This window comes from Phycodurus eques, chromosome 10, assembly GCF_024500275.1.
Source record: "Phycodurus eques isolate BA_2022a chromosome 10, UOR_Pequ_1.1, whole genome shotgun sequence".
NCBI classification, from domain to species: Eukaryota; Metazoa; Chordata; class Actinopteri; order Syngnathiformes; family Syngnathidae; genus Phycodurus; species Phycodurus eques.
In genome coordinates, this window is record NC_084534.1 from 17,728,953 (window position 1) to 17,753,735 (window position 24,783).

The 24,783-nt window shown below is 40.8% G+C and overlaps 1 protein-coding gene across 13 annotated transcripts in view; it reads right to left on the reverse strand.

The window, feature by feature from the left end:
- The window catches only part of nckap1l (NCK associated protein 1 like), a 28,572-nt gene extending 18,849 nt beyond the window's left edge, over window positions 1-9,723 (reverse strand). For 9 of the 13 annotated variants that reach the window (XR_009769301.1, XM_061687226.1, XM_061687223.1 and 6 more), the window contains exons 1-13: window positions 9,528-9,723; window positions 7,807-7,917; window positions 7,634-7,726; window positions 7,146-7,202; window positions 6,193-6,335; window positions 6,014-6,104; window positions 5,296-5,433; window positions 3,997-4,313; window positions 2,006-2,062; window positions 1,812-1,908; window positions 1,309-1,418; window positions 1,062-1,194; window positions 911-992 (exon numbers count right to left, since the gene is read on the reverse strand). Coding sequence is in view for 12 of the 13 variants with exons in the window: in XM_061687226.1 (XP_061543210.1) it covers window positions 911-992; window positions 1,062-1,194; window positions 1,309-1,418; window positions 1,812-1,908; window positions 2,006-2,062; window positions 3,997-4,313; window positions 5,296-5,433; window positions 6,014-6,104; window positions 6,193-6,335; window positions 7,146-7,202; window positions 7,634-7,726; window positions 7,807-7,917; window positions 9,528-9,617 (1,519 nt within the window). In the remaining variant the exon portion in view is untranslated. The remainder of the gene's footprint in view (window positions 1-910; window positions 993-1,061; window positions 1,195-1,308; window positions 1,419-1,811; window positions 1,909-2,005; window positions 2,063-3,996; window positions 4,314-5,295; window positions 5,434-6,013; window positions 6,105-6,192; window positions 6,336-7,145; window positions 7,203-7,633; window positions 7,727-7,806; window positions 7,918-9,527) is intronic. The other 4 variants (XM_061687230.1, XM_061687229.1, XM_061687228.1 and 1 more) reach the window with 2 other exon arrangements.
- Between the last annotated feature and the right edge of the window lie 15,060 nt (window positions 9,724-24,783).

Genomic DNA, 24,783 nt, shown 5'->3' on the forward strand with positions numbered 1-24,783 from the left:
TGGTGCAAATGCAGCTAGAGGACTCATTTGAACTTTTTTCCACTTGAGTTGCAAAATAACTCTTCTCTCCGCCCCAAAGTGAATATGATACAGTCCCATCTGTCTAACATTTCATGTCATTCTTCATGAAACAGGAAGCTAAATAAGGACAAACAAAATTCTACACTTGAATTTTTTTTCTACCTCAGATTTAAAAAAAGGGTGTAATCCAGTCATCTTTATGTATGTTGAATAATTAGACTGTATTAGGATGGAGTAACCTTGTTTTCATTGCCATCTACTGCCTTGTTCTTGTCAGAGCGTACATTGCTGAATGTACTGTAAGCCCTTATCAACTGGTAAAATGGTTTTTCTATTGCATAATCCGTGTCATGTCAATAATTGCTTTTTGCACCCCCCCCCCCCCCCCCCCCCCTTTAGAGTGCACTTAATCCACTCAAGGTCAAACATGTCCCAGGCACATTTAACTGGCCTCTGCATCATAAACATCAATCACACAGTTGGGGGGCAGATATCAAACAAGATCATCATAGAACATTTTGCATCAAGCAAAGCCAGAAGACAGCACATTTGATATAATTTATCAATCTAATCCTTAATATTAAAAAAAGGAAGCACAGTGGGAAATAAAGACAAAATTAGTGCAAGAAAATTCGCTTCAATTTTTTTTCATTTTTCCCCAACCAGATTTTTTAATCTGGTTGTTTCCTTAAGTATAATTATTCATTGCTGTTTCTGTATTATTATAATTGGCTTATAATTAATACAGTTGAAAGAAAATATAAAATCCACCCCACTGAGTGTGTGTGCGTGTGCGTGCGCGTATGTGTTTGTGCATGTGGTGGGGTGCCACCAAAGTGGGGTCTCGCACAGCGTGTCATTCAAGCTCGAACTGCCACTGACTAATTACCTTGTTTCACCGAAAGCACAGAAAGGGTTGAAACGAAAGAACTCAGCAGAACAGATTCCTCTTCTGGACACACGTGCATGTTCTGTGGAGGACAGTGACGATTGAAGACGAAGCACTGAGTAGAAATGTTATGCTGTGCACGTTCAACTACCTGTATTGTGTCATTGAGAACCAAGGCATCAAACTGAGCCAGGTACTGTATGTGGTAGCGTTGCACTACATAGTGGTATTTTCTCATAAGTCCTTTTAGTTTCTCCATATGGAAAAGCAACTCTGCCATCTGACTAGAAAAACACAACATTTTCATTTATTTCTAACACATCTCGACAAATGAAGTCCTTGGAAAACAATTACACGTGTTCTGAGAGTAGTGTTTGTTGAGGTTTGAAGCTACCTACTTGTCAATATAGTCCTCGGGTTGTTTTATTTTGGGCATGTTCTCAGAGTGTCGCACGAGCCACTGGACCTCATCACGGGAGAAGGACAGGGCCATGAAGACAAATAGAGCCTTTGGGGATTTTATTCGACACAGAAGAACTTCAGATGTTAGGAAAAAAACATTTTGGACCGTTCTAGTCTTCCAACTGTGTGGGAACATTTTGGCAAAAGCCCTTTTTTGCTCTAGCATGACTGTGTCCCAGTAATAGCATCCATCTACTTATCAGCCTATCTATTCCATCCATCATCCATCCCAAACTACCAACCCTCCATCCATCCATCCACCCACCGACCTACATATCCAGCTCCCAATAGCAAGTAACTACTTAGCTTAATTTACAACTACAAATTACACCTTTAGGATGATCTCAAATATAAATTGTGGGGTAAATCCAGACATTCTTCTGGATGAATGGACAGAATGTCCATACAGAAACCCAACCTTTATTCAGATGTGACTTACCTTTGGTCCCAGCAGTCCCGGTTCATCTTCCAGAACTGTTGCCAACTCCTTCAAGGCTCCTCGGAGAAAGTGTCTTCTCTCCCGATGCAGCGCCCCACTGTCAACAAAACAGTTATAAGGTAACCATCCGTATTTTTTTATATAAATAAATATATATATATTTTTTATATGAATAGCACCATTTTTTGTGTTACCTGTGGGCTATGGCGTGATCACGGCACTCCTTGATGTCTGCAACTCGCTTGCCATATCTGATGAAGATGTAAACACTTAAAAAAAGTGTTGCCAGCATTCACTATACGTATATCATATCATCTTTCCCCATTGAAATAAATGGAAATGCCATCAATCCATTCCAGCCTCCCAAAAAAAACAACAACACAAAATGTTGTCATGTGTTTTTTCCAAGAAAACGGCGCTCTAAAAGATTGTACTTTATGAGAACATACAGTGATTACATATTTACATGGAATCTGAAGAATTACGGCGGCACGGTGGACAACTGTTTAGCACATCTGCCTCACAGTTCTGAGGACCGGGGTTCAAATCCCGGCCCCACCTGTGTGAAGTTTGCATGTTCTCCCTGTGCCTACATGGGTTTTTTTCACGATTTTCTCTCACATCCCAAAGACATGCACGGTAGGTTAATTGAAGCTTCTAAATTGCCCGTAGGTGTGAATGTGAGTGTGAATGGTTGTTTGTTTATATGTGCCCAGCGATTGGCTGGCGACCAGTTCAGGCTGTACCCTGCCTCTTGCCTGAAGATAGCTGGGATAGGCTCCAGCACACCCGCGACCCTAGTGAGGATAAGCGGTACAGAAAATGGATGGATGGATGTAAAGAATTAAACACTCTTTTTAGTTTCAACTTATTGGACATTGTGCTTCCTTTTCTGGTGGGCATACCTTGCCCACCTGGGGCCAATATAATAAAGAAAATAGATAAATACATTGGACTCCAGCACGCCCGCGACCCTGAGGATAAAGCGGTATGGAAGATGGATGGATGGATGGATGGATAAATACATTGAGATGGTCCACATTAAGCTGCAGTTACAGTATATTAGTCAATCAGTCATTTTCAGAGAGGATAAAGAATATATGCCTGTGAGTATTGTTATATGGTCTGTCTACATGGGTTGCTGCACCGTTCTATTCAACTATCCTTCCCTTTAAGTGTTGTAACACCCCTCCCTATATAAATGCTATCCGTTAGCCCGTCTATGGCGTTTTGTATTGTTAGCATTAAGCTAAACTGACTTTCCTAAGGCAAAGTTATGGTGTTGTTTTAAATACACTATGTGTAATTCTCTTTGTTTTATGTTCCGTTTGACAGTAAACAGCTTGAAGCCTCTTTTTAGAAGAATTGTTCACTAGCTTGAGATGAGTTGCGTTCAGTGCCAGCATAAAGTGCTCACATCTCAAGTTTTTGCTCATAGGTCAAAGCAAGAATCTTGAAAAACATTTAAGTGGGGTCCCCGGTATCTCAAGGCACCACTATAAACTCTAAGACAGTGATTCCTAACCACTGTTCCACGGTACGAATGTGCCATGAAAGATCATCGATCTGCCGCATGAAATTCTCCAATTTCTGTTCTTCGGTCTAAAAAAATATTATTTGTTACAAATAATGTATGTTTGTTGACCTGTCTATGTCAGCAATGTATAGTCCCAGGCAAAACAATTAAATGCTCTTCCACCAGTTGGCAGAATGTACAATTAACCTGTATATTCACCTGTTGCCATTCGTACAACAAAATAATAGCTTTGTTAATAACGAAACAGGCCCAGATTTCACACTAAATGAGAATGAGATCATAACCATTTCAGCACATACAGTCTACAGTACTTTTTGTGACATTATTGTTCGGTGTGTCATGAGATGTAAAATATGTGCCTTGGCTCAGTAAAGCTTGGGAAAGGCTCCTCTAGGCTCTATAAATCAAGGTCTTCTATGAATGCATCACTAAGACAGTGGTCCTTTAGCAAGTGTACCTAATTTTGTGGGGGCCGATGGGTATAAAGAGGCCCTTCATGTTTGAGAACTTTATTCATTGAAGCAGTAGAGTATATATTTAAATCACATGAAGGTGTAAAAGTAAATTTTATTCTCATTTTCTAGCAGCAAGTATAAGAGAAGAGCGTACTCCTGCATGCGGTGCATTGCCTAAGGGAAGCGTCCATACCCTTTGATGCCGTCAAAGAGGTCCTCGGAGACTTTGTGTATGCTAAGCAGCTCGTCCCTTGTGACAGTGATGTACAGGCCGCTCCGCAGGGCCATTTTCCACAGCTCCTGCGAGGACGGGTTGCTATTCAGGCTGCTGTGGCACAAGAGGAAGCCGACTGCGGGGACAAAGACTGCAGCGTTTAAATTATTATCCCCCAAAATTGTGTTATTATTCACCAAAAGAATAACACTAATTGTGGTCATTCTTAGGTGGGATGAGCACTTACTGATGATCCAGCGCTCCATTACCTCCAAAGACAGATATTCACATGCCATCTGAAGTGAGGGGTAGGGGGGTGGGGGGCATCAGGCTTATTAACTGTAACCATGATGGATTGCAAATAATAGCATGCAATGAAAAGGAAAGTAAAAACCAGTTTATCCAGTAGTATTGTGCCGGTTTGCCATCCAGTTCAGTTTGTGGTAGTTCAACCCCAAAAGTTTTTTTTGCATACACATTCTCTTCACCAGATATTTTTTTTTTCTTGTTGTAGTTTATCTAAGGATAAAGAGCTGCCTTGAAGTCATTGCAGACAAGTAGTTCTTATGTGAGAGAGCTCTGGACCTGCAGGGAGCGAGACATCGCCTAAAAATGACGGTAACGGAAAAATGAGATTTAATGAGGTGTAAAGGATGAGACATGCCCACAGCCACAGATGGAAGTGGGGTGGACAATTTAGGCATGGTTTATAGTGAGTAATGGTGGAGAAAGTGTCAAAGGCGCATTAATGGGAAAACAATCATTTACTGTTTTTTTTTTTCTCTCATCTTTGGAAAAAAAAAAAGAGAATCAAAACCTTCCCTTCAAGTTTTATTTGCTATGCTAATTCTTCGTATTAATGAATTATCCATTATTGTACATGATCCACTCAGTTTTGGATTCTGTTATTGTGACTGACTGCTGATTATCTTCCGTCTGTCCATCAATCTGTCTGCACACAGACCGATATAACTATGGATCCTACCTACCTACCTACCTACTCACAGTACCTATCGAGCTACCTGTCTACAGTATCTACCTACCTGGAGCAGGCCTACCTACAAGACCTGTTCTTACCGACCTGCCTACCCACCCACATTACCTACCAACCTACGGTACCTACAACACATACCGACCGATCAACCTGCCTACGTACCTACTTACCTACCTACCGACAGTACCTGCCTTCCTACACAAACATCCTTCCATGCACATACTTCCCCACCAATCCATCCTTCATGGATCCATGAAATAGAAATTGCTAGATACCAGACTTACAGTGGCACAGCAGGCCGGGTCCAACATGGTGGCCGAAGCATTGAGCAGGCTCAGCAGCTGGGCGCTCCGCCACTGCTCCACCGGCAGGTTCCTCCGCGGGTAGATCATCCTCAGAGACAGCAGAGCAGCCGTCACCAACTAGATCCACAGACCAAGGAACGTGAGCATCATCGTACAAGGTTGTGAAAGTAAAAGACTAGATAAAGAAGATTAAAACAAATAAATATAAAACATAGGAGATGGAATTGCAAGCATAAAGTGTATGGAAACTACTTGTAGTGTCTTTGTGTTAGATGTTGGATGTGCCTTTAAGAGGTGGGGCCTGGTGGGTTGCATATGACGTCGGCGAGTCTGCACGTGAGTGTCTGGGCCTGAGCTGTGGTTGACACCAGCTCCTGCGTGAGTGTTCTCATTGTGTTTAAGTGTTTTGCTGTTCTTTCCCACATGCATTGGCATTACAGGAAGCAATGGAGAAATGTTTAGAATTGCCCATCGATGTCATAAGATAGCGGCAAAGCACTACATGGAGCTCCTTAACTCACTTTAACATAGTTCCGTGGTACCAAGATGCCACAAGATGGCAGCAAAGCACAACATGTAGCTCCTCAACTCGTATCAACATAGTTCCTCCGCACCATAATGCCACAAGATGGCGGCAAAGCAATACTATCATATTAGACGGGACTTTTGGCCTGAACACAAAAACAGTGAATGAAACCTTAGTGTGAGGGCCAAACTCCTCAGTGAGCTTCTTCCAGGGATGCTCATACTCCACAAACATCTGGCTGAGCCGTGGGTATGAGGGGTCCCTGTGAGATGCAATGAGGCACGTGAGAAGAAAACAAAGTGGGTGACGCATTATGATGATGTCCCATTGTAAATATCACGTCGTCTCACCTGCTTCCTTTGGTCATCTCATGAGCGCAGTTGAACATACCGACCAGAGCCTTCTTCTCGTCGATGCGCGCCAGTGTAACGATAACCGAAGTGTATGTGATGATCAGGTCCAAGTAGCTCTTGGTGAAGTCAAAGTTTATGGTCTATAATTAGACATTTCAACACATCAGTCACTTTACAGCTGGGTACACGCATACCAGTATAGGGGCCGAATTTGAGCATTTTCTCTCCCTTCCAATCCAAGTCACCAAAAGCCTGATTATCTGATGTCTGTAAAAAACTAAAAACCCAGAGTATTACGCTGTGGTCATGCAGGCTGGAATTAAACTTTTAATTAGTTTTTTTTTAGCTTCACTTAACAGTAGCAGCTGGTCAATAAAGGTTGTTAGGGCACCACCCCACTATGCACGGTTGTCATTACTTTCCTTGAATGCTAAAATATTACTGATGAATTAAAACATGTTTTGAGATGCATACTGTATCTATTTTTAGATAAGCAGGATAAATAGCATATAGTTAATGATGAGTAAAGCGGTCTTGCTCGTGTGGTGTGCAGTAGCTCCTCTTCAATGCAATAGATAGGACCAAGGTTGTGCGCAACATTCCAGTGCCCCGAGGTGACCGACATCACATCCTGGCATCCTGTAGCTCTGTCATGAATTTTGCAGTCAGTGTTTACTGTTGTACCCATATTTTCTTACTCTAAAGGTTTGTGTGCTTATTTTAAGCACTGTACGAGCCTCGGAATGGGTGAATTAAAAGGGTAGAAATTACTTCCATAATTCGAATCATGTAATAATTTAGTCAAAAAGATAATTTAATGACATTGTTAATTATGTTAATAATGTTTACATGCGCCAATACATGTCACTGCGTAACTGGGCGGTGTGTTAAGAGTGAATTTTCCTCCCCGATCTGCTCAGACAATGCTCATGGCCAGCAATCATACTTACAATATCGAAGAAACACTGGCTGGCATCTATGGTGTTCAGTAACTCATAGACGTGGTCCTGACTCAGACAAAAATTGAAGAAGAATTTGATTAAAACCAAACAGGGACATCAACAAAGCAATAACACGCACATCAGTTGTCAGTGACATCCTATGCACGACACCGGCCATGCAGATGATTTCATCACCAAAATGAAATTGCACGAGTTTGTCACCAGGATTGCGTTATCATCTTAAATACCATGATGCCTCAACCTCCATTATGCAAATGCTCACAGGAGTGTCACAAAGCGCACCCAACTAAACCCCCAAAAATGTGAAAATCAACTTATTTTCTATGTCAAACTAAACCACTCTATATGCAAATGTGAACTCCCACAAAGATTAGATGGGAGGAAACAGAGAGAAGGTACAAAAAAATGCTTTGGTCTATGTAATTTTGAATATAGTTATGTGTAATTTGGAGAATTAAATTAAATTAATTAATTACCCTGAACTCTATGACGTCCAGAAAGGAGTCATAGTAGCTTGTTGTGGCTTCCATCACTTCAGACTTTTGTCGCTGGATGCTGATCAGACTTTGCTATGATAAGAAAATGATCATTTCTTATGAGCACAATAATATAGCTTCATAATCAGAAAAGACAACAACAAATTGCTTACAATGTTTCCCCGAAAGTCAATGTTTGGGAATTTCTTGGTGATATATTTAATGGCGGGCTCCATAATCTTGTCTGTAAGGATGGGTGGCCGCAGCTTGACATCTGCACAGATCTGCAGCAGAGATGGGGGAAAAAAACATTTGACTTGACTTTATTATTATTAATTATCAGGGAAAATAAGCCTCAATATATATATATATATATATATATATATATATATATATATATATATATATTTTTTTTTTTTTTTTTTTAAAGCCAGGAGTTCAAACCATTCTCATGTGGTGTCACGTCATGATAGCCGTAGAACAAGAAATGGAACTTATTTTGACTGGCTGCTCGGTACATATTCATTATATAGGATTTTTCATTGAACAACAAAAACATGGCGTGATTGTCAAGGAAGAAGCAGATTGCCGCAAAGAGAGCAAACTGGTGAGAATCAAGGAGAGAGTGTGGATATTTTGAGAAGCTGTTGCTAGTGATCATTCGCCCCACTGACTGACTGCAGCTGTGCATTTTTTCCGATGGGAAAACTTGTTTTGCAATGAGAACAATGATATATAGACAGAAAAAAATATTACCTGGTGAGAATGAATAAAAATGCTCCCGCTTCTCCCTTCAGCCAGCAATCCACAATGTGACCTTGAGCTAGGTAGCGAGCGTCCAACGGGGTATGCTATTACTGTGTAAAATGACTGACTTCCTGACTGACTGAAGTCAGGCTGAAAATGAATTGGGAGCATTTAGAGAGAAGGGTAATAAAGTCTAAAAATATATATTTTTAAAACATGTAAAAGTGGAAGCATGAATACGATGAATATGAATCATTTCCTCAAAATACATATAAAATATGCATAAAAACTGTATCTCATTACAGTTGGAATAGTGGTTAGCGCGTCTGCCACACAGTTCTCGACTTTGGCCTTCCTGTGTGGAGTTCCCATGTTCTCCATGCGATTACATGTTCCCCCCCCCCCCCCCCCCAGGTACTTCAGCTTCCTCACACAATCCAAAAACATGCATGTTCGTTTCATTGAAAACTGAATTGTCCATAGGTGTGAGCGTGAGTGGTTCTTTGTCCATACCGTGCGATTGAGTGGCGACCAGTCCAGGGTGGACCCCGTTTCTCTCGCCAAAAGGAAGCTGGGATAAGCTCCAACTCACCTGTGGCCATAATGAAGGCAAGCCCTCTCCAATGGCTGGCTGAATCTTATTAGATTGGTTATTTTCGATTTCTTTAACAGTTTCAAACTAAAGGAACAAGGTGATGACTGACAGTTTGGTCCCACTTCCTGGTTACACTTCCTCTTTGGTCGGGGGAAGACAGGAAGTGCGCTAAACATAACAAGCAGCAGACACTTTTTTGTTTCGGTTCAATTGCAATGACCTTAAAAACTGTAATCAAACTTCATAAGGTGAAGCTTATAAGTCATGAAATTATCAATTTTTAGGCAGCCCATAAATTCTACAATTTACAATTTTTAACTTATATACCTCCCGCGACCCTTGTGAGGATAAGCGGCTCAGAAAATGGATGGATGGAACTTATACACCTAAGCTTTATTTCGTCATCTGTCGTGCAAAATGTAACTATACTGTACATGCTTTAATTAGATCATAAATTGATCATTTAATATACATCTCTGTAATCGACTGTGAATGTGACTCAAGTTCCTTATTTCTTGTCTTTGGTTCTGACTGTTTTACTTCTCTGCTCACCTTCTTGATGTAGTTCATGCGTATCAGCACCCCATTCCCCCTGTCATTCAGGATGGTGAGCTTTTCTGCCAGTTTCTGATGGTTCTCCATGGTCCTCCCCCAGCTCTCCGTTAACTCCGCACGAGCCTTGGCCTCCACACAGGCTCTTGGAAACAAGCGAACACACCCGAGGTGTCACCCCTGCCTCTGAGGCTGGGTCACATGGCCCTTGTGGTTGTGGGTGGAGTTTGGTCGTAATCGTCCATACGGTTACAGCATATGTCAACAAGCAGATATTAGAAATATTAATAGAGAAGATACAGTCATGTGCCTTGTCATTACTTGTACATTTACTACAAGTCTGCACGGTTATAGTAATACAATTTGTGAAATGAGAAGGTAATACTTTTTATTGTCCTCTTTTAAGGATGATATAAGTCATAATTTGTCACCTATTCATACATTTGACATCTTTCCGATTTCAGATTTTCTGGATTCTGGACAAATTTAAATATTTTTGTACACATATATATATATATTATACACATTATTTTTTCTATTTTTTTGTACAACAAAGTCCATCCGTCCATCCATTTTCTGAGCCGCTTCTCCTCACTTGGGTCGCGGGCGTGCTGGAGCCTATCCCAGCTATCATCGGGCAGGAGGCGGGGTACACCCTGAACTGGTTGCCAGCCAATCGCAGGGCATACAACAAAAACTATTTAAAATGATTTGCATTCATTTGTACTTTTAGCTGTATTAAATGTACATTTAAATTTTCTTTCTTGAACAACATAAAAATTATTCCAAAATACTATACAGCCACCCATCCACTGTTTGAACCGTTTATCCTCACTAGTGTCCAGTGGCAGTTCTAGCCTGATTTTAGCAGGGGGGCCGGCACTGCTAGGGTCGCGGGTATCCTGGAGCCTATCCCAGCTGACTTTTGGGAAAGAGACAGGGTATCCCCTGAATTGATTGCCAAACCAATCACAGGGAACAAATAGAAAATCATTCACACTCACATACACACCTAAGGGCAATTTAGAGTCTACAATTAACCTGCCTTGCATGTTTTTGGAATTTAGGGGGAAATCGGACGACCTGGCGAAACCCACGTAGAACTCCACACGGGAAGGCTGGAGCCTGGATTTGAGCCCTCGACCTCTGAACTGTGAGGCGGATGTGCTATCCAGTCGTGCCGCCCCTCTAAAATGATAAAATAACAAAATACGAATATAATAAAATATAATAATACTGGTCACGGTGAGAACAACTCTAAATTGCCCAGAGGTGTGAATCTGAGTGCGAATGGTTGTTTGTTTGTATGTGCCCTGCGATTGGCTGGCAACCAGTTCAGAGTGTACCCCGCCTCCTGCCCGATGATAGCTGGGATGGGCTCCAGCACGCCCGCGACCCTAGTGAGGAGAAGTAGCTCAGAAAATGGATGGACGGATGGATAATAATACTGATAAAATAGAGTAAAATGAAATAGAATAGAATCAAATCACCAAAAAATATTGTAAATTATGATTATTGTTTCCCATTTTTTTGTCAGTTGTATACTCGGCCAACTGCCCTTACTGGTTCAGAAACGCATTCAGAAAAACATCGATTAAGTAAAATAAAATAAAAACATTTTAAAACCTTTTTTTAACCACCAGGTGGGGCAATTTACCAATTTAAGCCCACTACACAAACAATTAGGTGAACAATTACGTTGCCTCAAAAGTGAGTGAAACAACTAAGCTTAGAAAGTAAAAACCACAAAGAAAGTTTTGTTTTTCAACTGACATATTGTTTTGATAAAGTTCAAGTCGTCTTTTTAGAAAGACAGAGAGAGAGAGAGAGAGAGAGAGAGAGAGCGAGAGAGAGAGAGAGAGAGACAGAGACAGACAGACAGACAGTCAGAGAGAGAAACAGAGATAATGTTCATTACAGAACAAAAAAGTACTGGCGGTCCCGCTTGTAATGTCACCCGCCCACCCCTGAGTAGCGATAGTGAGTCGCTTTCTCATTTGTTTGAGGAGAGGAAGAAGCATGTGCTGCCCAAGGATAAGAACAAAAGAAAAAAGGTAAGTTTATAAAAATAAATCGACAAACCATCTTATTGACAGCACAAAATGTGCAGAATATCATTGATGTATATTTTAGAAGGTGCTATTTTCTTCCTGATAACATAAAACAGGCTTTAATGTGTGTTAGCCTCCACACATTGTAAGCAAGCACTATTAGCATTACTAGCACCCAACGGTTCAGCATGCAAGCTTTGCCAAAATATGTGGTGGTGTGTCATTTATAACAATTAAAGACAGGTTGTGTTGTTGATAAAAGGACCACAAAATAACGTGAGCAAAAGTGTTATCAGTCTATTAGTGGTACAAATATTTATTTATTTATTTATTTATTTTACACTTTGGAGACCTTGCACTAATTCTTTTTGGCCTTAGAAGAGCCATTACTTGGTCCTAATGCCCCCCCAGTAGAATAAATTAGGAACCCAAATTAGAACTATATAATATAGTCCAATTACATCATGATGTACTGTACTTAGGGCGGCACGGTGGACGACTGGTTAGCACATCTGCATCACATTTCCGAGGCAGACTCCACACCGGCGAGGCTGGATTTAAACCCGGGTCCTCAGAACTGTGAGGCGGATGTGCTGACCAGTCGTCCACCGTGCCGCTTCCTAAGGCCACCACTATAGTAGATTGTTTTCGCAATGCGCTAATGATCATATATCGCCTAACTAGAAGACCACTAAGGAGAGCACAGACCTCCACCAAAACACTTAATTTGGGGACCTACCTGCACACTTACGTAAACAGTGTCAAAAATCCATCACTGAAAGACACAGGAAGTCAGCGATTTTGTTTGAAAGCAGCCTATTTAATGTCATTTTAGCTGTTTCCAGCGGACCTTCAAAAACAAATGAACGAGAATGTGTCCAATTACTACCAAATTTGACCAACGTAAACTAGTCAGATGGGTGATGCTAAATTGAGAAAAGTTTACTTTTCACCATTGTGTGTGGGCAGGGCATAGCAGCAAAGTTTGACAACTTGCCATAAATCACAAAACCTGAATAAAGAGGATCAGTCACATACCAATATTTGGGCCTAATTTTAACATTTCCCCATCGCCATCTAGAGGTTATGAAAAAAGCTGTACACTTTCATTCCTATATGCCACCACCACCTAGAGGTTATGAAAAAGGTGTAGCCTACACTTTCATTCCAATATGACAGGGGTATCTATGACTGCATATATGTACAGTTGTGTTAATAAGTTTACATACCCTGGCAGAATTTGTGAAATATATATATATATATTTTAAAATATGACTGAACAACAACCATCATTAATTTATTTATGGTTATGTTTTGTTTAATGATAATGCTTTACTGAAATGCTTGACAGTTTAATTTGAATCCCATTAAAATGAAATTAAATGTGTTTCGCCTGGCCCTTCATGTTTTCTTTAAAGAATTGTACCCATCTTACAAATTCTGCCTGGGTAATCAAACATATGAGCCCAACTGTGTGTTTTTCCATTGTAAAAATGCATTATACAAAGGTAGAAGGGTTTTCCAGAATTTTGAGGTCAACTTTGGGGGTGCATATTATACATGGGTGCGCATTATACATGAGAAATTACGGTACGCCCCACACTATAAGGGCAATTTTAGCACACATACACTTGCCAACATTTTCCTCATCGTGTGGTATCTCTTTCATTAAAAAACTGGTTAATATTATATTATAATATTAAAAAGCAGTACATGTATAAGCTCCACAAGGCCAGAGCTGGACCAAATGTACTGTGGTTTGTTGCGGTTTCCTAATGGCAAATGTAACACCGTCAGGCGCAAGCGTCCTCCAACAATGGGGGTGCCATACCATCCTTGACCATTCCTTGTCAACATCTTGACAACATTTTTGCCACATCAGGTTAATTACTGTGACTTGTGCCTCTTGTCACGTAAACAAGAAAAAGTCCAAAGCTAACTCGACATCCAAGTGTCACTTTCCACTTTTCCCGCCAGCCCTTCTGTGAGTGGAAAAGAGCTCACAGGGATTCATTGTCTTTGAGAGTCAACCACAAATAGGGGAAAAAAACTAATAATCTTGTTTATTGTTTCCCTTTTGGCAGAAGCTCAGAAATGTTGAGACCACATGGAGGTGCAAGGAGGAGCAGCAGGGAAAAGAATGCCTGGTAAGAAGATCTTCACCTGACTCATCGTTGTGGAGACAGCGGGAAAAAAAGTATTTCTAACCTATCATACATTAAAAAAAAACAACAACATTCGAGCATGTATATTATTACCCAACATATAGAGTACAATTGAGCAGCAAGGCCAATCAAACTGTAAAGACTGAATGAGCATCTGATGATGGACTTTTCTGAAAGGCATGAACTGGAAATGTTATTGACATGACTACATTATTACTGAATGTTTCAATTTTTCTATTTATTTGATTCATTTAATTTTACTGAGATGGACAGATATACTTTCTTTTTGTTATTTTCTCCCTCATTTTCTTGTTATTATTATTATTATTATTAATAGCAGTAGTAGTAATAGTAGTAGTAGTATTCATCCATCCATCCATTTTCTGAACCGCTTATCCTCACTAGGATCGTGGGTGTGCTGGCATCTTAGCTGACTTTGGGCGAGAGGTGGGGTACACCCTGGACTCATCGCCAGCCAATCGCAGGGCACATATAGACAAAAAAAAGTGTCGCCCAGATGTCTGAAGCATGACGGCGAAGCACATGGGCAGGTCCAGTAATTGCAATATAAGCAGCCTAGAGACCTGTGCAGAGTCTGCGGACTTATGTATCAGCAGATCTGTTGATCTGTTTTAGATATTAGGCACCAATAGCGAGGCCAGTCCTATTTTGCCCACCCAAAACTTGCCTTAGCCCACCCTATAAATTTGTCCTCAAATTAATAAAACATTTTTTTTTTTTTTTAGAAATACATTTCTGTGGTGATAGCACATGCTTTGGCATTGACAAAAAAAGTAAACCTTGTAAAAATAGGTTGAGAAATCAGCAAGTTATGACTGAATTTCAATGTCCATGCATTGCCTTTGAAAGGAACATCGACCTTCCCGACATGGCTGCCACGTAGGCACGTTGGTTAGAACAGCTACACATATTAACAGCTGTGTTAACGCTAATGACCAGGTAATGCTTGATTTACAACCCTGACACAATCTATGAAATTACAGTTGACAACACGGCGATGCTTTAATGCCTCCTCCTGTATGTTATGTGTCGGCACTGACTTGGCAGGGGCTTGTAATGATGCGTACTGCGTAGCTATTAGCTACAGTGGGTACGGAAAGGGATGCCTAACGTCCGTATCCGTTACGGGTGGAAATTTGTACAAATGGATTTACGTATGAATATCACGTCTCAGGGAAACGGGTCGCAGCCTCCCCCAAACTTCAATCAGTCACGCCTCATGGACGGTTGCACACATATTCGTCCGGTATGCAGAGGGTGTGTCAGAAGTCATTACTGCAGAATCGGCACAACTCGACAGTGCGTAAGCCAGGCGCGTTAAAAGAAGACTTGTGCACGAACAGGTGAATATCGTCCTATAAGAATATGAATAATACAATGTCACATTGGAGTTGAGTTTTATATGGGACACCCTGTGAGGGAAGAACAGGACAATATAGGATACGACAGGACAGGGACAAGAGGGGAAGAGAGCAGGACAAGGGTAGTGGACCCGGCTGTACAAATGGAATGTGGTGGAAGTGGCTATATAAATTCTAAACATCTGTAGAAGCAGAGTGCAAGTGATGGGACATCCCAAGAAGTTTGCAAGGTCATAAGAGTTGTTTATAGCAATTAAGGAGTGGCCCCACACCAAGCAACTGAGTTCCATGGATGTGTGTCTGTGGACACATGCAAGTCAATTGACACCATCTCATATGCACAATATACATCAGAGGTGTCCTGGAATTGCTGTGCTGACATGACGGGGACAGAGGACCCCACCCCACCCAGCCAAGAGGCGAGGGCAGGCCCAGGGGGGTCACCCAGGACAATTTACCAACTTCATACCATTTGAACAGATATTTGACTGGTCAGGCAGTGTGTATCTTACAACTTTGTAGGCTTCATCCTTATCTTTAAAGGTTGTATACATAGCACACTAGCTTCGAGCCTGATGTCTTTAGACAAAAGTGAAATATACCCCTATTAGTCCATTAAATCGAGGTTGCACTATATATCACTTAATTATACAAATATGATATGATTAATGTGAACATGAACAAAGCCTAAATATTGAATATTATTATCTCTGGTGGCGCTGTGGTGACGTCTTGTGGTAAAAAATGACATTGTAGACGTTTAAGTCCTTACGGTTGGTTTGTCATGACACCCTTCACCATTCACCCAAACCAAGAGGAAGTGCTTAGACCCGTTTTGCTGAATGTGGAAGTAGGTTGTGCATATACCAGATTGTGTTACATGTAGAATCATGCTTGTTGACTAACATGCTAAAGAAGTAGCTTTGTTAGTAACTTGTGATTATTGTATACACATAGTGTATCATGTTCTTTTTTGTGTACCATTTTATTCTTATCTCGCTGCAAAATTGAACAATTTGTTTTATACATAGCTTACAATCAAGCAACTATCATGGCAATTAGCACTAAAATACACACTTCAAATACATGTCATTTGACAAAATGTATTAATAATTGTTGAAAAACAGCCATAAAATTTAATAGTATTTGTAATCCTTCAGAGTTCTGCTGGTTAGTTTATGTGTAGGATAATGCCAGTTTGCTAGTAGCTGCTAACAACGTTAGCAACCATGGAAACAGCGATGGAAATTGTTTAGGTTAGGTAGTGGAATATTGAAACAAAGGACTGTTGCCATCAAATATAAGGCAGGAAAAATTATATATCAAGAAATATTCTTCTGCTTGATATTTTCTGTCTTTCTAACATTTCGAAGGATCCAATGTGGTGATCTTTGTGCTTTGTTTTATAAAGTGTGTAAAAATGTGTCCCCTGAGCCATGACGGTCTACACAGCAAGCCCATGTAATTATGAATTTAAACGGTGAAATAATTGAGCAACTTCAAAGAAATGGCATTCTTCCACGGCAAGTCGGGACCCAGTCGACAGAAAGACAACGTGAAGGAGGGGAAAATTCACAGACAACCGCAAAAAAGAAGACAAGTTACACTTCATTTGACAGGTCGCAACAGAACATACATTAAATCTCAAAATTGTATTGCTTAGTCGAATTTACTTGATGTAGTAGGAAACATACAAAATCTGATATTTACAAGACAGGTGCGTATTATAGCACGAGAAGACTCACTTTTTGTGCCAAGTACATAAATTATTGCTTATGTAAACATTGACTCTTGTCATACTGTACCTGTTTAGTTATAGCATTGTGTTTTCCAATGCTCTGGTAAACAATAGCTATCAACTCATTAGATTGTACTGTTTATAAACATGTAGAGTAGAGATATTTTTATCTTGTATAATGACGATAGCAGTCCTTTATCTAGGTTATTTTCACTGTTTTAACCTATTTATTATGCAGACTGGCAGACTGCAGTAGTATTAGAACTGCCGTTATATTGTGTTTACAGTAATTACCATAATTTCACCGTGGTACTGTTCTAGTGATTGAATGATGTTAATCCAGAGAGAGGTTTCACACCACGACACATAATTTATTTCATTAATTAAATAATCGAGAAGAGTTGTAAACATTGTAGTCCGATACAACAACACCTGTGTTAAAAGTTTAAATTATCAACCACCATTGATGAGTATTAACAATTTCCACAGTTTTACAGTAAAGTGGAAACTCCAAAGAGAAAAATAATGTGTTCTGTGACACTGATCGACTTGAAACTGTGAAACCCATGCAGCATTGAACACATCCATCAAAACAATTTTATTCGAGAGGACACTGTGGGCAACACAACACACAGAGTTGCAGCCAAGTGGAGACTGTGGAGTGTGATCCTCCAACAGCCATAACAAAGGCACTACACCGGTGTATGCAAATGTAAGTGTTTATTTTAGTTTACGTCACCATATGGTATTGACCCAGCACGCTTGGATCCTCAGCTGACCAGATACGAGAAATAGTAACATGTAATGCCTTTTTTGCCAATGGAAAATTATCATAATTGTTGAATTTGCATGTACTGAACAACCCAACCACATTGCTAATTTGAATTTGAAGAGCCCAAACCAAGGTGGCAGGGTCCTGTTATGGAAAAAAAACCAAAAAAAAGACAACATCTTTACACCGACTTCAGCGTCATAGTTTTCACCAAATATTTTGGTTGTATTCCAAATTGTACATTAGTCATTAGGGGAATTTATTCAATGGTGCTTTTCAGTCAGAACTCGCTGAACTCAGACATTGTCGTGTCCGTAGCGCACATTCACACAGCTTACAACACAAAAAGGCATTGGCCTTGTTACTTTATAGGCAGGTTGCCATTTCCCACTTTCCCGTTTTACACAGGCAACATTCCGACACGGTTAGGCCTTTGATACTATGTTGGAAGCTTCCATATTTGCTGGTTGAGTTCAGTTATGGCCAGTGAGCTGGGAAACAACTCAAACAATCAAATGAAAAACAATAAGTATAATGGTAACTAAGAGTGCCTTCTTATGCTGTGTGCTGATGTATTTTTACACCGCTACGCAAACTAGTTCATTGGGTGCCGTTCGTAACATCGGAATGTCAGGACCGTCATATTCTGAGATCCCCCTGTAATCACTTTTTTATGACCAACACATGATTTGCAAGCAAACACCAGTCCTTGAGTAAATGAATGAATGCCCTCCCATGTGGCGCTTACAGCCTTGTAAATCCCATTACCTGGCTTGGCTTCACACAGCAGATAAACAGAGCTCCAGAGGTGAAAATGGAGGTCAGGAGGAAGGAGGAGTGGGGAACCATGGTGGGGCCTTTTTGAAGGATTCAGTCAGACAGTAATCCTCCGACCTGGCGGCAACTTCAGCCTTGCCAACTGCGTGTTACAAACTCTGTCTGGGTGGAAAGGTGACCTGTAAAGTCTGGTCAACGGAGGAAGTTCAGGCGGCGAAGTAACGCCGGGTGTCAAATGAAGCTGATAGCTGGAACATATTGACGAAATAAGCTGTGAAATTTGCAGGTTTGCTCAGCGACTGCTTCCTCAACAGATGGCAAAGCCATCAACCCACTCATTCACTGAATTTTTCCAAAATACAGAAGAAGGAAAAAAAACAGCCATTTAATATCGCCACGTTTGATGATCACGAAGGCATTCCATACAGAGAGCTTCATTTTTACTTATATATCTCTGTCTTAGCTCCAGCAAATCAACAATTGGGAGAATTCATACTTTAAATATTCAAATATTCCTTCCATTTTCCTTCTTTAATGTTTTCCCCCATAATGAGAGCCTGTCAGGGCGCATTTGGATGAGTGTCTGTCAGAGTGTATCACTTCACATTACGTTTTTCTCTTCAAGCCTCCTGCTTTGTCAAGGGCACAAAAATGTGCACACAAGAGGCTCGTAAAAGAGACATTTCTTGCATTTTTTTTCACAATTTGAAACAGTTGCCTGGTGTCTTAGTGAAAGCTGCCTCATATATTTTGGTCAAAATACACAAAGAATTAAAAAAACAGTTCACTTAAAATCCATGTGTCACACTCTGGTTCAGATCACTGAGTTCTGGGGGTGGGGTGGCACCTACAAGGTATCAGAAAAGTTCCAGGGCTGATGTCACAAAAGATAAATTTCAAACCCAAACTATAAACGACGAGTTTTCCCTTTCAATGTGGTGTTTGCTTCGGTCAAGTGCGCGAGAGGAGGTGAGAGTTGTGGCTGCTTCACAATGACAACGCGCCTGCTCACAATTCGCTGAGCATCCAACAATTCCTGGCCGAGAAGAACCTCGCCTTGTTGGAGCAACCATGGTGACCTGACCTGGCTCTATGTGATTGTTTTTTTCCCTTTTCCCCAAACTCAAGGGAAGACATGAACGACATCAAGATGGCCATAACGATGGCGCTGCTGAAGAATCCTTCCAAGGAGCGCATGGGATCGTGGCAGAGAAGGCTGGGAAAGTGTGTTAGACTTCATGAGGATTACTGGGGGGGGACACCAGCCATGGAACCATTACAAAAAAAAAAAAGGTGATGAGCAACAAATCTAACAGCGTTTTGTGGTGTTTTTGAGATGTTTACCCTTCCGTATCCAGCCTGCAAAAGAGTGGCGCTTGTGCGAAGACACCACTGAATAATTTAACCAAGATTAATCTGCACCAACATTGCAGCTCTGGTTACCTTGTGGCATTGATATGATAGTGTTTCATTTGCCTAGTCCAACAGTGGATCTAGGGACCCGGCTTCTCAGTCATGGGCGGAGAAACTCGATGTGGGTGGCAGTTGTTATGTAAATTAGGCCTACTGTTGCGTAACAGTAGGGTGGAAGTAAAGAAGGGCTCACTCACAGACCATTTTCAGATACTGGCAGATAACAAAAGATTTACTTGATTAATTTCATACTTGATGAATAAGCAGGTACCATAGAGATGCAACTATTTGTGTACAAAAAATAAATATAAATAAACATTCAATCATATGTTCACTTTAAAGCTAAAACTTAATCAGTAACATTTTATATTCACTGGTTAAAGCTTCCCTTCGCATAACTGTATATATACAGTTATGCGTTATACAGTTATATCTCGTATAATGTAAAACTCTCCATAGCTTCTGTTAAAAGAATGAAAATTGCTCACAGACGTTCTGGCCCAGAATAATAAAGAGGTCAGCAGTGCAACAGCAGCTCAGCTGGCACTACAAACTGAATCATGTATTTCAACTTAGGTTTTTTCTTTGTTTGCTTTGACTCTCCTTAACTTTAAAGGGTACTTTATCACACCACAACATTTAGCACAGGCTCTTAAATTTACACTGAAAACAACAGTTATTCACTATTGTACAGTGCTGCCAAGTATCCTCTCTTGGAAAGTGACGTTTTTGTCAATCAGCTGACATCTGGCAGGGGTATCGAGGCGGGAGTAGCTCGGGATTGGAGGAATGTCACGATGCCGAGGACGGTGGGAAAAGGAGGGGAAACTAGGTGAGGAGGCAGCAGTTAATGCAAGGAGGTGAGGGGAGTGGGAAAGACATTCTTTCACTTATGTGAGGTTTCCGTCCTGACTAAACGCTTTGAAACGTGGAATGTCGCAATGACTGACACAACACTTTGCCTACAATGCATTGTCAATATTTATGTTCCTGTGTGTGCTTTTGTCTAGTATTTTGTACATATAGTTACCCCTCTCCCCCCCAGAAAAAAGCTTCCAATGAGTCTTGAGTGTTCTCCCACCTGCCAGTGCGTCTCGTCACGAAAGGAGAATTATGGAATGCCAGAGGGAAAGAGCTCTCTTGTAGGCATGCGTCCAGCAGTAGCTGCATTGAGGTTTCCTGCAGGTTTACATATAGTAGCTGACAGTTACTGTTCAGAAGATGGGAAAAGATGGCACTTTGATTGTTTCTTCAGATCGTTCGCAGTCTAGGCGAATGAAGTTTAATAGTTCCTTCAATTTGATTGTCTGCTATGTGACTGATTAGCATATGTGCCTCACAGTCCTGATTTACCAGAGCTGTCAACCTATAGGAATTCCAGAACAATTTGTCCAAATTTGTCTGAAATTCCATATTTCCAAATTTTTGTCAAGAACATTACCACGGGACAATTATTGCTGTATATTTTGTAATAGGATAAAAAGAATTCTGCATACTGTTTAATTGCACAACATAATCATTACTCTATAATCGTAATCGTTAATAAATTATGGCTTCAATATGAATCAAATTATATGCGATTTCGACCTGCCATCATCAAAAATATGTGTCTATGGATTTTTTTCGTCTTTATCAATTCTTTTTTCAACCTTGGTTAAAAAAAAAAAGCGGTCTATTAAATCAAATTAATCAGAGCTCAAAAGTCAATTAAAACTCAGCACTCTGTTTTGCTAACAAAGAAATAACATTGCTCATAGATTGAATTGGATAGTTTATTGTTTATATTGTTTGTTTATTTGTTTAGATTTCCATTTTATGAATGTACTTGTAGAGATGTCTTCTCTTTCATGCTATTTCTATAGTTCCTATATTTACTATTGCTACCGAAATGATGGAAATGTCCCCATTGTGGGACTAATAAAGGTTATCATCTAAATATTTATTATTAATAGTCATATACTGTTAACCTGACCCCATTCTCAGATGACGGCTCCGGTGATCTATTAATTCATTTCAGGTTCAGTGGCGTCTTGTGATGCCGTAATAAACCAGTGTGCACATAGCATCGTTTTTTTCTCTCTCTTTTTTTAAACAATATAGTGTTTATTTCATCGAAGTCATTGATTACATTTTCATCACGATGGCCGGACACAGCGCAGTACTGGCCGGTAATATCGGACGTTGCATTTATTTCCCCCCCAATATCTGGAATAATCGTTGTTATGGCCGTAACGAGTCAGCGTTGCGTGATTTCCGTAACAAAACATGGATGTTCCGTAACATTCGGCAGCTCTGTGGAACCCAGTGATTGACTGTCCAGTCCAGGGTAAACACCGTTTGCCAAAATTCAGCTGTCATTGAAGACTAAATTGTCCATAGATGTGAATGGTTGTTTCTGTGACCTACGATTGGCTGGTGACCAATCCAGGGTATACCCCACATCTTGCTCAAAAGTCAGCTGAGATAGGCTCCAGCTCACCTGATGTTCTGTTTTCTGCCTGTTTGGGAAATTGTCTTCTCGTTTAGAGTTGTAAGGCTAATTTCAAACACAAAACATTTTGGGATGCTGGTGTCATGCTCCGATTTTTTTTTGTATATAAACATCCATCCATCCATTTTCTACTCGGCTTATCCTAACTAGGGTCATGGGTATGCTGGAGCCTATCCCAGCTACCTGCAGGCTGGAGGCGTGATACACCCTGAACTGATTACTAGCCAGTCACAGGTCCATTCACAAACAACCATTCGCACTCACATTCATACCTACAGACAATTTAGAGTTTTCAATTAACCTACCATGCATGTTTTTGGGATGTGGGAGTAAACCAGAGTACCCAGAGAAAGTCCTAACAGGCACGGGGAGAACATGCAAACTCCACACAGTTGAGGCCGGATTTGAATCCGAGTCCTCAGTACTGTGAGGCGGCTGTGCTAACCAGTCGTCCACCGTACTGCTGCACATAACATCTAAATCCAAAGTGCACAAAAATTTTGATTTTCAATAATAACGTATTTCAAGGGAGTTAATGACTACAATCTACCCTTTGTTACAAGCAGCAGTAGCAGTGACAAGCCACTGTTAGCTCTGACTGTATTCCTCTTGACTTCCTGAGGCTCCCTGTCTAGCGCCTGTAGGTGGCGTACTTTTCCTGGAATTCACCACAACTGAGACTCACAGGGCCCTCCTGGCCCAATGTCAGCTGTCTATGAGGCCATTGTATCAGCGAGGTAAAGATAGAATCACCTCAGCAGGCCACAGAGCGCCCACTGTTCTTGTCCACCTGAATCTGAACAGGAGCTGCTCGCCCCCCCGACAAGCCCCTCTCTTCATACCCAATTCCTCCTCCTCCACCACTCACAAGCAGTTTCTACACACACAAAACTCCTCACCTCCATGCTTTGCCTCACGAAAAGCCTCTCCTGTACTCTGAAATAATGTCAAACCTACAGATGGTTGCATCATATTTAGGAGGCGATGTGCCCTATTGGCAATATGCTTATGGTTGACATGCCGGTGAATGAGACCAAGGTCAGGAAAGGTGTGTATTAGGCTGTCATTGCACAAGTCGAGCGACCGATGAGGCTGTTGAGGGAGGAAGGTGGTGACTGACAAGATAATTGTGTCTGTCAAACTTACAGATCTACTTGTCAGCCTTCGACAGCTTGGTAAATGGTATAAACGAGATAGGCACAACTGTAACAATCATCTCTGTTCAGTACAAAGTGAATATGTCATATGATGAGAGTGCATGGTATTTCTTATAAAGCTCGGGGTCTAGTTTCAGTCCGAAGGCCGTTTACGGAACAGATCATAAATTTGATGGACTATACCAGCGGTCCCCAAACCTGGGCTGTGGGCCATTTGGTACTTGGTAAACTGCCCAAAAAAAGCACTGAATATCTTGCTTCCTTATCCAACGTCCGATCTTTGTGAAACAAGATTACTTTAAAATGACGACGACAGTAAAACAGTAATACGCAGTAGACTAGACCTTATCTGGCTCTTCTTCCTCTTTCTCTTTTCTATTACTCTGCAATTTTTCCAGCAGACCTAAGTGCCCCTGGCATGTTGTGGCATAAAGTGGTACTACACTGAAGGAACACAACTTTAAATTCAGACTTGCCTGTATGCTGTAAAAACCCAGAAAAAAACAATCATTTAAAAGTCCAGGTTACAGCGAGGAGACAAAGGTGAACGCGATGTAGCAGGGGCTCAATGTATTTAACTAGTCACTAAGCTATTATGTCCAGCAAGTGAAAATCATCAAAATCACCAATTTTTGCTGTAATCTGTATCATTCCTGTGTTTACTATCTATCATTATGCTATTATCTACTGTATATTGGATCTTAATAAATGGTGATCGGTGTGTCTAATGTTGTGGCCAGTAAGTCTATGTGGACATAATGACTTCCCTTTTTTTTTTCAGGACTCTTTAATCTCATATCCAATCACAACCTTTTAGTAAAAATATTCAAGGCCTTCATGTTCCTCCAGCGCTGTCGGTAGCACCACAGGACCAACTGACAAGAATATCCTCCCCTCACAGAACAGGATGTCCTGACTATGACAAGTGCCCTCAGACGACTCAGACCCTCAAACAAAATAAAATGTTTCCAAAACGCAGTGTGAGGCAATCAGTAGCTCAGTCAGTGGCCACCCAAAATAGTTTACCCATTTTAATCCCCGCTACATCCTGATATGATCTGAGAGGCAGAGTTGATTCCAAGTTAAACACATTTTCCCTAAACATATAAAGATGAGGAGGGATGGTGCTTTGATGAAAAGCATGCAGATGCTAAACAAACTCAAATCAGCTTGCTTATCAGACTTAATTATCAGCCTGATTCTTGCACGCCTCTATTGTTCTTTATCATGATGTACCACATACACTAAGTATCTAAGGCCTTTCTTTAACCTGCATGTTGATCCAAATTTAGGTTTAAAAAAAAATGTGT